We start from the raw sequence: 19,108 nt of genomic DNA on the forward strand, positions 1-19,108 counted from the left end.
ATAATTAGGCTATTCAGCAAACATGATTGGGTTACACTTGCAGATGAATAGTGCAGAAAAGGCTGCTATCATTTATCATCAAATCTGTCTTGAGCACTTGGCTACCTACAACCCCTGTGGAGAGCTCCTCATATTTCCATGTTACTTGCAATTGCCTCTCCACAAACAATTTAACCAATTAAATCTCTCATACAACATTTTTAAGTATCTTTCACTACCAAACCTACAAACCTATCTGCCCTTGAAACTGTCTTCTCTTTTGACCTGATACAATAAAGACAAAGTTCCTCCTCCCAGAAAAGGCTGATCCTTTCCCATGGACTTGGAATCTGTCCGTTCTCAGTTCCCAAGAACTTTATTCCCTTGATTGTCCCAACGCACATGCCATCTATCTCCCTCTTCCCACATCCCCCTTCAACTACTGTTACACTCCTCTGTAACTTTCATAACTAAAAGTCTCTACATATACAGAGTTTCCACCTCCTCATCTCTCTCTGATTCATTCCTCAAACCATGGCAACCAAGCTTTCACTCCACCTCTCCATGGAAAATGCTTGTCATGGTCACCAATGACTTCCATGTAGCCAAACTCAACAGTGACTTCTCAGGGCTCATCTTACTTCAACTCTCAGCAGCATTCAACACAGCTGTAAACTCTACATTCGCTAAGCACGCTCCTCTCTGGCCTCCTGAATACCCCTTTCCTGATTTTCTTCCTACCTTACCAGCAGCATCTCCTCAACTCCCTTGTGGCAACCCCTCTTCCTCTATAAAACCTCAGGACTTTTGGCTCTTCTCTTTCTACATTCCCAGACGCTCTCATTAATTCCCATACATTTAAATATCACCTTATTCTGATGATGCTCAAACATATCCACTAGGTCCAGAGTTCTATTTTGAACTCCAGATTTGCACATTTAAATACCCACCTAACACTGCCTCTTTGATGTCTCTCCGGGATATCAAATGGACCAGATCCAAAAGAGAACTCTTGATCTTCCTCCACACCTGCCCAGCCTACCTCCCCTCATGTCTTCTACTCTTCTATTGGATGGCGACACGAGCCAGCAAAATGCTCAAATTACAACCCTGGGAGGCATCTGAGATTGATACTTTTCTCTTATCCTCATGTCAACTAACAAGCCCTATGAATTTTTAACTACAAAATACATCTTGAGTTCATCTTCTCTTCAGTAGAGCACAGGAATTAACAGGGAAGGCTCTGGAGTTAGACTGCTAGAATTTAAATCACAGCAATAATAGCTAGCATTTATTGAGCATTTACTGTTTGCCTGACACTCTCCTAATCATTTTACATATATTAACTCATTGAATATTCATAACCATCTTATGAGGTGACTACTATTATTATTATCTCTTTTAAATTAATGAAAGAGAGGTTAAGCAATGTGCCCAGTTCTGATGGCGCCAGCATTCAAGCTCCTAAATCTGGTTCCAGAGCTCACTTATGCTAGGCTGCCTCTTGGAAAAAGGAGACTAAAAATAGGGAGATCAGTTCAAAGCTAACGCAACAGTCCATGTACGAAAAAACGAAAATCTGAATCAGCAATGAAAGTACAGATACAGAGGGTCAAATTCAAGAAATATTCAGCTAAGACCTAACTAGAAAGTTACATCATGGTTCAAGGATCGAAAGACTGAATATCATAAAGATGTCACTTTTTCCCAAATTGATCTACAGATTCAATTCCAATCACTATCCCAACAGATTGAACTTGACAAGCTGATTCTAAAATTCCTATCAATGAGCAAAGCCAAGAACAGTCAAGGTACTCCTGAAGAAGAACAAGAGATTTACTCTGCCAGATACCAAGAATTACTTCAAGCTTTAGTAATTAGGACAGCATGATATTGACTTGGACAGACAAATTAACCTATATAACAGAATATAGAACCCATAAACCGACCTCACACTTACAGAAATTTGATTTATGACAGAGCTGGTATTGCTGACCATGGAAGAAAGGATGAACTTTTCAATAAGTAGTGTTGGGAAATTTGGATATCTATAGGAAAAAAAATGGAATTGGATCCTTACCAACACCCAATACAAAAATCAATTTTTAAAAAAGTCAATTCTAGGGCTGGCCCAGTGTCTGAGTGGTTAAGTTCGCGCGCTCCGCTGCAGGCGGCCCAGTGTTTCGTTGGTTCGAATCCTGGGCGTGGACATGGCACTGCTCATCAAACCATGCTGAGGCAGTGTCCCACATGCCACAACTAGAAGGACCCACAACGAAGAATATACAACTATGTACCAGGGGGCTTTGGGGAGAAAAAGGAAAAAATAAAAAATCTTTTAAAAAAAAGTCAATTCTAAGTGGACTAAAGACTTAAGTATGAAAAACAAAAACGTAAAACCCTTAGAAGACAATATAGGAGACAACATAGGAGAATTACTCTATGGCATTAGAGAAGGAAGAATTTCTTAGACAAGACACAAAAATCATACCTATAAAGGAAAAGATTGATAAATTATAATACACTAAATTAAGAACTTTGGAACCAAAGACATGTAGCCAAACTCATGTAGCCAAAGACACATAAAGTGATACGACAAGTCATACACTGGGAGAAGATATGGACTACACACATAACTCACAAAAGATGAGTATCCAAAATATATTTAAAATTCCTATAAGTTAATATGAAAAAGACCCCCCCCACACAAAAAAACTTGAATATTTACAAAAACATGAATGGTTAATAAACACATGAAAAGGTGCTCAGTCTCATAAGAAATCAGGAAAATGCAAATTAAAACCACAGTAAAACCCACATCCACTAGATTGACAAAAATCAAAACAATGACTAAAGAAAGTATTGGCTAGAATGAAGAACAACCAAAACACTTAAACTCCAAGGTAATCAGGAAAAACAAGTTAGCATTATCTTGCATGAAGATGCACAAACTCCATAATCCAGCAATTCCATTATTCCCACAATCCCTCTGCCTGGAATATCTTCTCTCTCATTCTTCACATGGCCAAATCCTGCTCTTCTTTCAGAGACCACCCTCAGGAGGTAGAAGTAGTCTTTCCATGTTCTGAACTCCGACAGCACTTTATCTGTAATTCTGGGCATATCATTTTCTAGTCTGCATCATACCTTTTTATATACATACCAGTCTTTACTTGCTTACAGTTTGGTAGAGAAGATGAGGACAAGAACCTCTGTGATTTATCTTTTAATCACTATAGCACTAGACATAGCGCCTGCATATGGGAGCATATGGAAAAGACTCAAAGCTACAGAATCAAGCTGTAGAAAACCTAGCATGTAGTTGGCACTCAAATATTTGTTGAATGAATGAATAAAAATCTGCTTAGTGACTGAGTGAATCAACCAGGACTTGTGCATTCAAAACATGAACCAGTGGTAAAAGGAAAATCAGAACACCAATTTGTGTATCCAAAGTCCCAAATGTGTATCCAAAGTCCCAAATTAATTTTTCTCCCAGATTCTAGCCCGATGACACACAATGAGAGTCAACTATCCCTACAAATGGAAGGTACTGCGAACAAGGCAGATAAAGAACGAGGGCATGGGGGCCAGCCCAGTGGTGCAGCGGTTAAGTTCGCACGTTCTGCCTCGGTGGCCCAGGGTTCGCTGGTCCGGATCCCGGGTGCAGCTATGGCGCCACTTGGCAAGCCATGCTGTGGCAGGCATCCCACATATAAGGTAGTGGAAGATGGGCATGGATGTTAGCTCAGGGCCAGTTTTCCTCAGCAAAAAGAGGAGGATTGGCAGCAGATGTCAGCTCAGGGCTAATCTTCCTCAAAAAAAAAAGCACAGAATGAGGGCAGGCTAGGAAGAGGTGGAAAACGGAAAGAGAAGGTAACAAAGAAGGAAAAGGAAGGCAGGGAAACATTGCTGGACTGTAGGTCATCTTCCCTAAGAATTATAAGAGGGCAAGAAAACTGTAAGAAAGCAAAGAAAAATCTACAAACCTTCAGTAAAAAGACAATGAATCACAGGACAACTTATTATTATGCAGTATTTCAGTCATCTAAAGAGGTAAAAATGTGTAAAAAATACCTGTGTACACTCCACTGAGCTTAAGAAATAGAGCACGAACAGGTGAATCCCCCTTTATCCTTTATCCTTCCCCAGTTATATCTCCCTCCAACTCTCAGAAGCAACAGTATCCTCAATTTGAAGTTAAACATTCCTACATATTTCCTGATATTTTTACAGCAGTGCCATCTTTTTTCTTTTTCTTTTTTTGGTGAGGAAGATTGGCCCTGAGCTAACAGCTGTTGCCAACCTTTCTCTTTTAGCTTGAGGAAGATTGTTGCTGAGCTAACATCTGAGCCAATCTTCCTCTATTTTGTATGTGGGATGCCATCACAGCGTGGCTTGATGAGTAGTGTGTAGGTCTGTGCCCCAGATCCAAACTCGTGAACCCTGGGCTGCTGAAGTGAAGTGTGCAAACTTAACCACTACACCACTAGGCTGCCCTACGGCAGCACCATCTTTTAAAAGTAGCAAACTTTTAAATTTTGTGGCAAAGGGAGGAATACACTGTCCATCACAAGAGACTCAGAACTAAAGGGAAAGTAGAGGAACAGTCAGTAAAAACTGACCAACTCCAAGACAAAAAAAGAGATGAAGATGTGGAAGACGGCTAGGTGATAGCTGAAGTGGAAAAGTGAAGGAAAACAGTACTGAAAAAGAAGCACGGGAAAAAAGAAACAACAAAAACCAGTTCTGATGAAGAGACATAGTTGCCTCAGAAACTACTATACTACTTGCCTTTGAAACAAAATACAGTGAGAGTGAGCTCAGTTCGTTCACTCAACAATCAGCACAAACTATTTGTTAGGCACTGTTCTAAGGCACTAGGGAGACAGCGAGAACAAAACAAAGTCCTGCATCCATGGAGCACTGATTCTAGTTGGCGAAAGAGGCAAATAAGCGACTAACATATCAGATATTGGGACAAGAGAAAGCAGAGCAGAGAAGGCCAAGTGCTGGTGAGAAAAAGAGGCACTTGCTACTTTATGTGAAGGTGGTGAGAGGAGGCCTCTGTGAGAAAGTGACATTTGAGCAGCAACCTAAAGCAAGTGAGGGATGGAGAAGACTATTTTAGGAAGAGCAACAGCAAACGCAAAGGCCTTGAGGTGGGAGTGTGCAGAGCATCTGAGGAACTGTAAGAAGGCCAGATGTTGCCACAGCAGAGCAAGCCAGGAGAATAGCAGACACGAAAAGTAACATGATCTGATCTACATTTTAAATAAAGTGATCATATAATTTATCATTCAGACAGGAACACTTTGGTGAGTGAAGGAGTGTGCTATTAATAGTTACCTCGGAACAATAGGCATCAGCAAGACCTTAATTTTAAAAGGCTTCTGTGTGGAGCCAGCTTGAAGGGGTTCCTCTGGCCAAATCTGGAACAATCTGATCAAAATACATAGTGATAGTAAAAGATTATAACCTATTGAATACAGTAAGAATCTATGAGGCTACACTGATAAATATAAATAAGAAGGGAAAGCTCTTTCTTACAGTAGAAAGTAAACTAATAAATGTCAAAGGAAAGGCATAATTAGGAAATCATCAGTTTGCAACCATCATAAAGATAACTGATTAGGGCAAGAATCATCAATAAATGCTAAAATGGGTGGGTGAAAGTTTGAAAAGTAATAGGATATTTACATAGTCTCCAAGTATCTCCCCACAAGATACTTATTAATTATGAAAGGCAAAATAATAAATTTACAATGGAGAAAATTGGCATATACTATCTTAACTAAATGGTCAAAGTTAACACTGCCAGTAATGGGACCAATCGATAGCATGTGCATCCCAATATGATATACAGAAAAGAACTCAGCATCACCTCTTATGTATTACTACACAAAGTGCATAACCTGAATCTAATCATAAGCAAACAACAAACTCAAATTGAGGGATAATCTACAAAATAACTGGCCTATACTCATCAAATTGTCAATATCATAAAAATACAAAGAAAGACTCAGGAACTGTTCTAGATTAAAGGAGACAAAAGAAATAGGACAACAGAATCAACACATCATCTTGGATATTCTTCTATTGTAAAGGACAACATTAGGACAATTGCCAAGATCTGATAGATTAGATATTCATAGATTAGATAATAGTGGGTTTTTTTGTTTTGGGGTTTTTTTTTTTTTTAGGAAGATTAGCCCTGAGCTAACTGCTGCTAATCCTCCTTTTTGCTGGGGAAGACTGGCCCTGAGCTAACATCTGTGCCCATCTTCCTCTACTTTATATGTGGGAAACCTACCACAGCATGGTGTGGCAAGCGGTGCCATGTCTGCACCCGGGATCCGAAGCGGCGAACCCCAGGCCACCAAAGCTGAACGTGCGAACTTAATGGCTGCACCACCAGGCCGGCCCCTAGATAATAGTGTTGTGTCAGTGTAAGTTTCTGATTTTGATCATTGTACTATGGTTATGCAAGAGAATTTCTTGTTTTTAAAATGTACACACTGAAATATTTAGGTGTTAATGGGCATCACATTTGCAAATTACTCTTAAACATTCAAAGAAAAATAATTCTAGGTATGTGGAGAGAGAGGGAGAAAGATAAAGAATATTCTTTTTTCTTTTCTTTTCTTATTGGATCCAAGCATTTAAGGAAATCTCTGTCAAGTCACTTGTTGATCACAGAGATAACAAAAGAGATTTCAGTGACCACATACAACAAGGAATATATTGTTTGGAAAAGTCACTCAACAAATGGATGACTGCAGCTTTCACCAAGCAACAACAGTAATCTCCACAGAGGGAGAGAATTCTGATTTCCAAAGTTACCACGTTACAATACTCAAAATGACCAGTTCTTAACAAAAAATTACAGAGCATACAAAGACAAAGGAAAGCATAGCCCACTGACAGGAAAAAAAGCAATTGAGAGAAACCATCCCTGAGCAAGCCCAGATACTAGACATACTAGACAAAGACTTTAACTGTCTTAAACATGCTCAAAGAGCTGAAGGAAACCATAATATAACTAAAGGAAATCAGGAAAATAACGTATGAACAAGTAATGAATAGCAATAAAAAGAGAGAAATTATAAAAAGGAACCAAAAAGAAATTCTAGGCAAAAAAGTATAATAGCTAGAATTAAAAATTCACTAGAGGGGTTCAACATCAGATTTGACTAGGTAAGAGAAAAGAATCAATGAACTTAAAGATAGGACAATTGAAATTATCCATGCTAAGGAGCAAAAAAAAAAAAAAGATGAACAGAAGCTAAGGGGCCCATGGTACACCAACAAGTGTACACATTATGGGAGTCCCAGGAGGAAAAGGGGGAGAGCAAGAGGCAGAAAAAATATTTGAAGAATAATGGTCAAAAACTTTCCAAATTGATGAAAGACATGAATCTACATATCTAAGAGCTCAACAAATTTCAAGAGGATAAATTCAGAGATCCACGCCAAGATACGTTATATTCAAACTGGTGAAAAACAAAGAGAGACTCTTCAAGCAGCAGAAAGGAAGTGACTTATCACATATGAGGGACTCTCAATGAGATTAACAGCCAATATCTCATCAGAAACCACAGAGGCCAGAAGGCAGTGGAATGATAAAGTGCTGAAAGTAAAAATTATCAACCAAGAATTCCAAAATGAAGGAGAAATTAAGACATTCCTCAACAAAAGCTAAGGGAGTTCATCACAAGTAGACCTGCCCTACAAGAAATGCTAAAGGGAATCCTTCAGGCTGAAATGAAAGAACACTGGATGGTAACTCAAAGTCAAATGGAAAACAAAGATCTTACAAAGGTTACATAGGTAAATATAAAAGCTAGTATATTGCATTTTTGGTATTTAACTTCTCTTTTTGTTTCCTATATGATGTAAAAGACAAGTGCATAAAGTAATAATTATAAATATATAGTAACAAGCACACAATGTATAAAGAAGTAATTTGTGACAATAACAACATAAAGAGAGGAAATGGAGTTGGATAGGAACAGAGTTAATGTATGTTCTTTATAACTGACATATCACATTATATTAGTTTCAGGTCTACAACATAATGATTCGATATTTGTATATATTGTAAAATGATCAGCACAATAAGTCTAGTTTAATGTATGTTCTTGCAGCCAAGTTGGCATCAATTCAAATTGATTGCTGTAAACTTAGGATACTAACTATAATCCCCATGATAACCACTAAGAAAATAACCAAAATATATACCAAAAAAAGGATTTTCCTCTAAGATCAGGAATAAGACAAGGATGCCCACTTTCACCACTGCTATTCAACATTACACTGGAAGTCCTAGCCAGAAAAGTTAGGCAAGAAAAAGAAATAAAAGGCATACAAATTGGAAAAGAAGAAAAATTATCTATTTGAAATGACATCATTCTACATATAGAAAATCCCACAGAATCCACCAAAAAACTACTAGAGCTAATAAATGAATTCAGCAAAGTTGCAGAACACGAGATCAACAGAAAAAAAAAAGTTGTGCTTCTATACACCAGCAGTGAACAATCCAAAAAGAAAATTAAGAAAACAATTCCATTTATAATAGCATCCAAAAGAATAAAATATATAGAAATATATAGGAATATATAGGAATTAACCAAGGATGTGAAAGACTAGTACATTGAAACTACAAAACATTGCAGAAAGAAATAAAGATGACATAAATAAATGGAGAGACATCTCATGCCCACAGACTGATAAACTTAATATTGTTAAGATGGCAATACTCCCAACGCCATTTACAGATGCAATGAAATCCCTATCAGAATTCAATGGCCTGTTCTGTAGAAACAGAAAAGCCAATCCTCAAAACTTTATGGAGTTACAAGAGGCCCTGAATAGTGAAAACAATAGTGAAAAACAAAAACAAAGGAGGACTCACATTTCCCAATTTCAGAACTTATTACAAAGCTATAGTAATCAAAACAGTGTGGGTACTGGCAGAAGCACAGACATATCAATCAACAGAATAGAACTAAGAGTCTACAAATAAACCTTTACATCTGTGACCACCTGATTTTCAACCAGGGTGCCAAGAACACTCAATAGGAAAGAATGAACAAATGGTGGCTGGGACAACAAGACAGCCACATGCAAACAAATGAAGCTGGACCCCTACCTCATTCCATATACAAAAATTAACTCAAAATGGATCAACAACCTAAATATAAGAACTTAAACTATAAAACTCTTAGAAGAAACCATAGGATAAATCTTCATGACCTTGGATTTGGCAATAGATTCTTATAGAGTTGACACCAAAAGCATGAGCAACAAAAGAAAAAATAGATAAATTGGAATTCATCAATATTAAACACTTCTGTGAATCAAAGGACATTATCAAGAATGTGAAACCACCACCTACACAATGGGAGAAAATATCTGCAAACTGTATATCTGATAATGGGCTAGTATCCAGAATATATAAAGAACTCTTACAGATCAACAACAAAAAGACAACAACCCTATTTAAAATTGGGCAACAGACATGAACAGACACTTCTCCAAAAGAGACATGCGAATGGCCAATAAGCACATGAAGATGCTCAACATTATGGTCAATAGGGATACGCAAAACAAAACCAGAATGAGATACTACCCTGCACTCACTAGGATGGCTTTAATTAAAAATAAACCAACAAAAACAGGAAACGAGTGCTGATGAGGATGTAGAGAAATAGGAGCCCTTGTATATTGCTGGTGGGAATACAAAGCTGTTCAGCTGCTGTGTAAAACAGCTTGGTAGTTCTTGAAAAAATGAAGCATACACTACATATCTATTAGAATGGCCAAAACCCAGAGCACTGACAACAACAAATGCTGAAGAGGATGTAGAGCAAAAGGAACTCTCACTCATTGCTGGTGGCAATGCAAAATGGTACAGACACTTTGCAGGGCAGTTCGGTGGTTTCTTACAAAACTAAACATACTCTCACCACATGATCCAGCAATTGTATTCCTTGGTATTTACCCAAAAAAGCTGAAAATTATCGTCACACCAAAACCTACACATGGATGTTTATAACAGCTTTATTCATAATTACCAAAATTTGGAAGCAACCAAGATGTCCTTCAGTAGGTAAATGGATAAATAAACTGCAGTACATCCAGACAATGAAATATTATTCAGCACTAAAAAGAAATGAGCTATGCAGGAACATTAAATGCATACTGCTAAGTGAAAGAAGTCAAACTGAAAAGGCTAGATATTGTATGATTCCAATTATATGACATTCTGGAAAAGGCAAAACTACAGAGACAGTAAAAAGACCAACGGTTGTCATGATTTCGGATGGGTGTAGGGGAATGAACAGCACATAGGATTTTGGGGCACTGAAAATAATCTGCATTAACACTATAATGATGGATACATATCATTATATATTTGTCCAAACCCACAGAATGTACAACACCAAGAGTGAACACTACGATAAACTATAACCTTTGGGTGATTATGATGTATCAATGTAGCTTCATCACTGTAGATACAGAGCATATACCACTCTGGTGGGGGATGTAGACAATAGAGGAGGCTATGCACGTGTGGAGGCGGGGGTATATGAGAAATTTCTGGACGCTTTCCTCTCAATATTGCTGTGAACCTAACACTGCTCTAAAAAAATAGTCTTTAAATTATGGAGGGAACAAAAAAAAAAGTTAAGCATAGAATTACCATAGACCCAGCAATTCCAATCCTAGGTATACACCCAAGAGAAACGAAAACATATGTCGAGTACAGCATGGTGACTATAGTTAACAAGACTGTATTGCGTATTTGAAAGTTGCTATGAGAGTAAATCTTAAAAGTTCTCTCATCAGGGGCTGGCCCCGTGGCCAAGTGGTTAAGTTCACGCGCTCCGCTGCAGGCGGCCCAGTGTTTCGTTAGTTCAAATCCTGGGCGCGGACATGGCACTGCTCATCAGACCACGCTGAGGCAGCGTCCCACATGCCACAACTAGAAGAACCCACAACGAAGAATACACAACTATGTACCAGGGAGAAAAAGGAAAAAATAAAATCTTTAAAAAAAAAATTTAAAAAAAAGTTCTCTCATCACAGGAGAAAAAGAAATTTTGTAACTATGTATGGTGACGGATGTTAACCAGACTTACTGTGGTGATCATTTCACAATATATACAAACATCAAATCATTATGTTGTAACCCTAAAACTAATGCGTTAGCATCAACACCGTATTATATACTAATGTACAATATGTATAATTTATAATATATATAAACTAATACAATTACACCTCAATAAAAAAATGCCTACACAGAAACTTGTACACAAATGTTTATAAACATTTCACGGTCACTTCTTTTATAAACATAACACTATATCAACGTTACTCATGATAGTCAAAAGGTGGAAACAACCTGGGAACAGCCCCATGGCCAAGTGGTTAAAGTTCCAAGCATGCTGCTTTGGCAGCCCAGGTTCATGAGTTCAGATCCCAGGTGCGGACCTATTCCACTCATCAGCCATGCTGTTGAGGCATCCCACATGCAAAGTAGAGGAAGACTGGTACAGATGTTAGCTCAGGGCTAATCTTCCTCAAGCAAAAAAAAAAAAAAAAAAGAGGAGGATTGGCAACAGGTGTTAGCTCAGGGTGAATCTTCCTCACAAAAAAAAAAGTGGAAACAGTCCAAATGTCCATCAAGGGATGAATGGATAAACAAATTATGATATATACATACAATGGCATATAACTCAGCCATAAAAAAGAAGAAAGTACTAAAGTATTAATACATGCTACAATGTGGATGAACCCTGAAAACTTATGCGAAAGAAGCCAGACACAAAAGGTCACACATGATTCCATTTACAGTAGTCTCCCCCTTACCCAAGGTTTCACTTTCCAGTTTCAGTTACTGGTGGTCAATCATGGACCAAAAATGTTAAATGGAAAATTCCAGAAGTAAACAATTCATAAGTTTTAAATTTCGCATCATTCTGAGTAGCATGATAAAGTCTTGCACCATCCTTCCTGGGATGTCAATCATCCCTTTGTCCAGCGTATCCACACTGTATACGCTACCCTCCTGTTAGTCACTTAGTAGCCCTCTCAGTTATCAGATAAACTGCTCTGGTATCATAGCGCTTGTGTTCAAGCAACCCTTATTTTACTTAACAATGGCCCCAAAGGGTAAGAGAGTGATGCTGGCAATTGAGCTATGCCAAAAGAGAAGCCGTCAAGCATTTCCTTTAAGTGAAAAGGTGAAAGTTTTTGACTTAATAAGGAAAGAAAAAATAGTATGCTGAGGTTGCTAAGATCTACAGTAAGAACAAATCCTCTATTAGTGAAATTGTGAAGGAGGAAAAAGAAATTCATGCTAGTTTTGCTGTTGCACCTCAAGCTGCAAGTTACGGCCACAGTGCATGATGAGTGCTTAGTTAAGATGGAAAAGAAATTATATTTGTGGGTGGAAGACACAAACAGAAAACATGGTCCAAATGGTGGCAACGTGGTGTGCCAGAAAGCACTGAGCCTGTACGAAGACTATAGCAAGGGATCCCCTGAAACACATGACACCAAGCCTTTTGCTTCAAGTAAGGGATGGTTACACAGATTCAGGAATAAGCTTGGACTGAAAGAGAGGCCACATTTCACATAACTTTTATTACAGTATATTATAATTGTTCTATTTTATTATTAGTTACTGTTACTCTCTTACTGTGCACAACTTATAAACTTCATCACAAGTATGTACTTATAGGAAAAAACAGGATATATGGGGTTCGGTACTATCTGCAGTTTCAGGCATCCACTGGGGGGTCCTGGAACATACCGCCAGCATATAGGGGAGACTAGAGTATATGAAATATCCAGAATAGGTAAATCCAGAGAGATAGACTGCATATTAGTGATTCCCAGGGAGAGAGGGGAGGGGAAACGGAGAGCAATTGCTTAACAGGTACAGGGTTTTTCTTTGGGGTGATTTAAATGTTCTGGAACTAGATAGAGGTGGTAGTTACACAATATTGCGAAGAAACTAAACGCCACTGAATTGTTCACTTTAAAACGATTAATTCTATGTAATATCAATTAAACCTCAACTTAAAAAAAATGAAATGAGAGAAAGAAAATTTTTAAGAAAACAAAATACAAAATTTAATCTTTTTATTCTTATAACAGTTCTATTGATACACAATTCATATACCATACAATTCACCCACTTAAAGTGTACAGTTCAATTTTATTTAGTGTAGTCCCAGAGTTGTGCAACCATCACCACAATTTTAGACCATTTTTATCTCCCCTGCAAAACACCAATACCTATACACAGTCACTCCCCATTCCCTCTCCCCCACAGCTCTAGTCAACCACTAATCTACTTTCTGTCTCTATCGATTTCCCTATTCTGGACATTACATTGAAATGAAATCATATGCTATGTGGTCTTTTGTGACCAGCTTCTTTCAATCAGCATATTTTCAGGGAATGTCCTTTATTTTAACTATAAAATTTGTGCCATGTATTAAAATGTACAGAAAATGTAAGGAGAATATTAAAGAACCACTTATGAAAAGAATATTACTGACTACAGCGGAAGATTAAGAATCGAAAACAGAAATCCAGTTCAGAAGAATCTTTATAAAATACAAACCAACACATCTGAAGCGAAACTATTACAAGATGTAGAAAATAAGCAAACGAGGGAGGGTAAAACAAATACGTTAAGGAAAATATTTTACAAAACAAATTGCCTGTCAAAGAGAACACTTTTCCTAACAAAGGTACAGGAAAAGCGATCACATGGTCTAATTAACAGAGGAAAGAGGAAAAGCAAAGGATCACTGTCTTTGTGTATAAAAACTCCTCCAGTCAGTGTTCCTCAAAATGTGGTCCCTGGATCACCTGCATCAAAATCACCTAAGAACTTGTTTAAAAAATCAGATTTCTGGTCTGTGCCCCAGTCACGGAAAATGGGGCCCTAGAAACTATTTTTAAGTACTCCAGATGGCTCTCGTGAATACTAAAGTTTGAGAACTAATATCTCGTTAACACAAGTCAATACAAATGATTAAATGTATGTAAGAGTCAAGAGAAGTGACAAGAGCAAAAGGGATGAAAAAGAGGAAGGCAAAAAAACAAGGAAAAAATACTTAAATTTTTGGCACAGTGTGCCCTGGGGAAAACATAAAGTGATGTTTGAAAACTCTTGTGGATTTGATGCTGGAAAAAAATTCTACATGTGAATATGCAAGCCATTCCACTAATACCTATGAAGGCCACTCAGGGTACGACACAGGAAAGTACTCATAAACGGAAGGTTGTGTGGTAGAGAGAAGACGTAGTAGAGGCGAAAATGTTTGTTGACAATGTGAACTGCTTTTATAACAAGAACACTTACACTTCATGATCGCCATCCTAAACTCCAATAACCTAGATAAAACCAAACTTTTTGCTGTGGTAATCTTTACACAAACAGCATAAGTTGTCAAATATTATGTCAGATACTGACACGCAAACTCAGGGTTGGGACATTTACTGTGAGACCAAGTTAATCTCTATTTTTATGGCCAGACTTATGTAAATAATGACAGGCAAAACTAGAGTTAAATTCCTCAAGACTAAGAGCATTTCATGATAGAACTCAAATTTCCCTAAAAATCATGAAAATATGTATACAGGGATAGCCTTTATTATCCTAACTGTAAGCAAAGATTCCTGAAGATGAACTATTAAGTTCTAACTCATAACTTTACTTCAGTGAGGAAAGCCCACTTTGGTTTAGCAGGGATAAGAAGTTTCAATTACATAACTCTCAAAGGATCTCACTATCAGAATGCAAAATTTGTCCTTCTCCATTAAAAAGCATCTTTCTCCTATAAATCCATAAACTCAAAGCGTTAAGTTCTAACGTCTCTTTGATTCACTTATTGAGATTAAGCTTTAAAATACATCTAGAAACCCAATTATATTCCATCTAACTCTAAGATGCAGATGTTTCAACATTTCCAGACATGATTTTTGCACATCTTATAAATGAAACAAACTATCGGGGGGAACGAAATACCTAATGCATGCAAATAAATCACGTGGCAAGTTATGCTGCTTTCAAAGGAGATTTTTATTTATTATCAACATTTAGCTTGATACATAAAGGTCCAGAAGCATCCAAAAGTTCTCTATGACACTTTTTCACTTCACAGTTTATATTTCAAAAATCAGAAACCACAGAATTAAGTAAAAGCTCAAAGCAGGCTAAGATATAGATGGGTCAACTTCTTCACCAAGGTCTCATTTCCTCCCAAAAAGCAGTCAACCAACGTTTATTGTCTCAGCTCTCAACTTCCCAGACATCCCTCACATGCTCAGTTTGGCCTCTTCTTCAAACAAGTCCAGCGCAATCTATCCACGCACACACACACACCATCAGCCTCCAGTCTCCCACACTGGCACAACGGCCTGTCAACATTCATCTGGTTGCTAATCAAGGGCCATTCTTCCTTCTTCCACTTATCCTGCACAGACTTGACATGTCTACAAGCTCTTGTTCCATTTCTTCCACAATACTCTACTCAAAGCAACAAAGGAAACAAGCTCCTTTTCCCCAACGGCAAACAGCTTCTTTAACTCTATACACCTCTTCTTCCCACTCCACCCCAGCCCACCGCGCGCCCCTTATTCTCCATCCTGCCTTTGTTATTCAGAAGGTGCAAGGTCTGGGAAAATCTCACTCACCTCATGCTATAGGCACCAGCACCCAGTTCCTGGCCGATCCCGGAAAGACTAGCATCAAAGTCCTGCACCAGCCCGGATTCAATCACTTCATCGGCCAGAGGCAGCTTCAGAGCCCAGGCCATCCTGGCTCATTCGTTGCCCCAGGAGACACCGACTCTTGTACAAAGGCGAGTAGTGTGATTCTACCCAATGGGGGCAGGACTGTAGAAAACTCCAAGCCAAGATCTCCCACACAATACCTCCCAGCCGCCCCCAAGCCCAAGCCACACTGCCCGCACAACCTAACTAATCTCCCGTACCCTTGCCTCCCTGCTCTTGGCTGCCCCAACTACCAAAATCCCTCCCCGCCAGCTCTCTGGAGCCGCACGAGGGCCCCTTTGCTTAACTAGTCCAGACTGCCCAGAGGCAGCGCTGGACTCCCACACTCGAGCTCCTTAGGCTCGTGGTGGGCACGTTGCTCTCCAAACAGCCCAGCAGCAGGGACCCGCAGCCTACCCGGCGCTCCCACGCCGTTCTCGCACCTTTCCCCCGGCCCCCTCCCGCTGGAAGCCCCCTCCCGCTGGAAGCCCCCTCCCTCCCGGGACCCGCTCTCCTCTCCCCTCCAGGCCTCGCTTCCGGTCAGTCCCAAGATCACTTCCGGTCACCCCTGCTCAACCCCACGGCTCTTAGAACCAGATCCAGGTTTCCGCCGAGCCGACTCCCCTCCCTCTGCAGCCCCCAAAGGCCTCGAAACATGGAAAGTGAAAGTCCACCACCGGGGTAAAACCCAGACTGGCCAAGCTCCTCCACCACCCGCCGTGCCGCCGCCAGCCAATCATGGCGCCCTCTTCCTTTGCCGGTCCGGCGAACGTGACGTCACCCCGTCGTCCACCAATGGAGAAGAGACGTCGTCAGCGTCGGCAGTGATGATAGGCTAGCTACGCCACGACTCCCCGCCCCCGGAGATGGGCGGGGCGACCGAGGAGAGGGCCCGGCGTGCGTCAAGCGTCCCGGTTTAAACGACCCTCCCTGTGACTACCTGAGTCGTGGCGTCCGCTATATACCAAGTCGGCACCCTAAGGCGTGGGTGGAGCCTTGGCTCTAGTTGTACTCGTGCCACACCCAGTCCTGGCGGACTGTTGACCATTTAGCAAGTGTTCGCTACGTGTGCTCGTTTGCTCCTGAAATACTCTCTCTCCTTAAACTCATCCTTCCGGAGGTCAAGACTGGTTAAATCCTGCTTCCCTTGATCATTTATTTTCCTCTTTCTTCCTAATGCACTTGAACAGGAAAGCGTGAGGCGGGTGAAAGTGTTGTGGTCTTTGAAAGGTGGTGGCCTGAAGATGAGGATTTGGGCTGATCTCTTCATTTACTAGTTTGGTGACTGCAAAATAGTTGTTTCATTTCCTGAAATTTAGCTTCCTCATTTGAAATGTAGGAATGGCCATACCTGCCCCGCCTTCCTCCTTTGGGCATTAAATAATGTCCATTGTTTATTGAGCATCAACTATATACCAAGAATTTATTACATTATCAGTAATCCTCAAGACAATCTTGTAACTACAATTATCATTCCAAAGCTAAGTATTATGACCCTCATTTTACCAATAAGGAGAGGAGGCTACGGGTTTAAATTGGCAGAGCTAAATTCGTGTGCCAACCTCAGCTGATTCCAAAGCCTGACAATTTTCACTACAAAGCATTGCCTATATGTGAAAGTACGGTGCATTGTAGTCCACTGAATTTTTTACAATCTACCTTGAATTATAATTTTGTGTATATCTGCCCTTTTCGCTAGATTGTAATCTAAAAAAATAGAGAATAAGTCTTTTTCAGGCTTGTGTTCTAAATATCTCCTAGTACCTGCATTCAATAGGAATTTTTAAAAATGCTTATTGAATTTAAAAAGGAAATAAAAAGAGGAAAGAGGTTGACATGAAGTTGACAACCTGCCCCCAGTTTCAGCTGCAGTCTTCTCTCTTTGAGGGCTCTTGGCTTACCCATCTTTTTACCTTAATGAACTCTGTCATCCAAGTCTTGGCAGAATCCTTTGTATGCAAGCATTGTATCCAGAGTATTTTAAAACATCTATTAGGTAGAACCATGCCTTGTTTGAACAACAGCTCCATGACTAGATGCATAATCTTGGGCAAATAACTTTACAACCCTGAGTCTCAGTATCTTAATCCATAAATTAGTAAAAATAATACCTCCTTCTAAAATTGTTGTGAGGATTAGATGAAGTGCCAAGATGCCACATAAATAATAATTATTCAATGAATATTAGCTCCAGTCTCCCACTAGCCCATTTCCACTTCTCTGTTAAGATTGGGTTGGTATTATTATCCTATTTAAAAACTTTAATTTAGGGGCTGGCCTGGTGGCGCAGCGGTTACGTTCGCACGTTCTGCTTCGGCAGCCCAGGGTTCACCAGTTTGGATCCCTGGTGCGGACATGGCACTGCTTGCCAAGCCATGCTGTGGCAGGCGTCCCACATATAAAGTAGAGGAAGATGGGCATGGATGTTAGTTCAGGGTCAGTCCTCCTCAGCAAAAAGAGGAGGATTGGCAGCAGATGTTAGCTCAGGGCTAATCTTCCTCAAAAAAAAAAAAAATACATAAAAACATTAATTTACATTGCAAGGTGTATTATAGTTTTAGTATGACTTTAATATACATTGTCTCATTTAATCCTCATGAAAGATTTTGTTTTGTTTTTTTAATGTGAGGAAACTGAGACTAAGAGAGGGCAGAGTGATCGAGCAGACTACAACCTCTTTAGAAATTATCCTGAAAATTATTCTGTGATTCAGCAACTCCACTCTATATATAAACCCTGGAGAACTCTTGCACATACATACCAAGAGACTTGTATGAGAATGTTTGTCCCAGCACTATTTATGGCAGCAAAATAGGACAAAACAAATGTCCGCCAACAAAAGAATGGATAAATTGGAGTGGGATAGAATATTATACAGCAGTAAAAATGAATAAAGCTTTAAAAAACGAATAAAGCTATACTCAACCACATGAATAAATCAATCTTTGAAATGTGGGGGGGAAATGCAGAAGTCCTCATACAGGTAACATCATTTTTTGAAGCTCAAAACCCAGCAAAATTAAGCGATATATCATTTAGGGAAATATACACACATTCCTTTGAAAAAGGAATGAAATGATCACCACCACTCTGTAGTGGCCACATATAAGGAAAGGGGAGCGGGAGGGGGATGAGCTGAGGAGGAACTCAAAAGCAGCTTTGACAGTGGTGTTTGAGTGGCAGCGTTACTAGTTTCACCTCACTCCAGTGGGACTCCGACCCACACTTGGAGGAGCTCCGAGGAGGGGTCCACGGCTGGGCCTCATACCCACAATCTGTCCCTTCCTCGGGGAGTTCTTTCCTGTTTGGTGTTGCAGATTTAAAA

The 19,108-nt window shown here is 39.6% G+C and overlaps 1 protein-coding gene across 7 annotated transcripts in view; it reads right to left on the reverse strand.

Annotated features, from left to right (window-relative positions):
* TFCP2 (transcription factor CP2) overlaps positions 1-16,562 on the reverse strand; it is a 48,038-nt gene extending 31,476 nt beyond the window's left edge. For 2 of the 7 annotated variants that reach the window (XM_044755938.2, XM_014847407.3), the window contains exons 1-2: positions 15,706-15,971; positions 5,329-5,421 (exon numbers count right to left, since the gene is read on the reverse strand). In XM_044755938.2, the coding sequence (XP_044611873.1) occupies positions 5,329-5,421; positions 15,706-15,827 (215 nt within the window). In that variant the 5' untranslated portion in view covers positions 15,828-15,971. Of the gene's footprint in view, positions 1-5,328; positions 5,422-6,292; positions 6,406-15,705 lie in introns of all 7 variants that reach the window. The other 5 variants (XM_070494993.1, XM_014847406.3, XM_014847408.3 and 2 more) reach the window with 5 other exon arrangements.
* Between the last annotated feature and the right edge of the window lie 2,546 nt (positions 16,563-19,108).

This window comes from Equus asinus, chromosome 22 (assembly GCF_041296235.1).
Source record: "Equus asinus isolate D_3611 breed Donkey chromosome 22, EquAss-T2T_v2, whole genome shotgun sequence".
Taxonomy (NCBI): domain Eukaryota; kingdom Metazoa; phylum Chordata; class Mammalia; order Perissodactyla; family Equidae; genus Equus; species Equus asinus.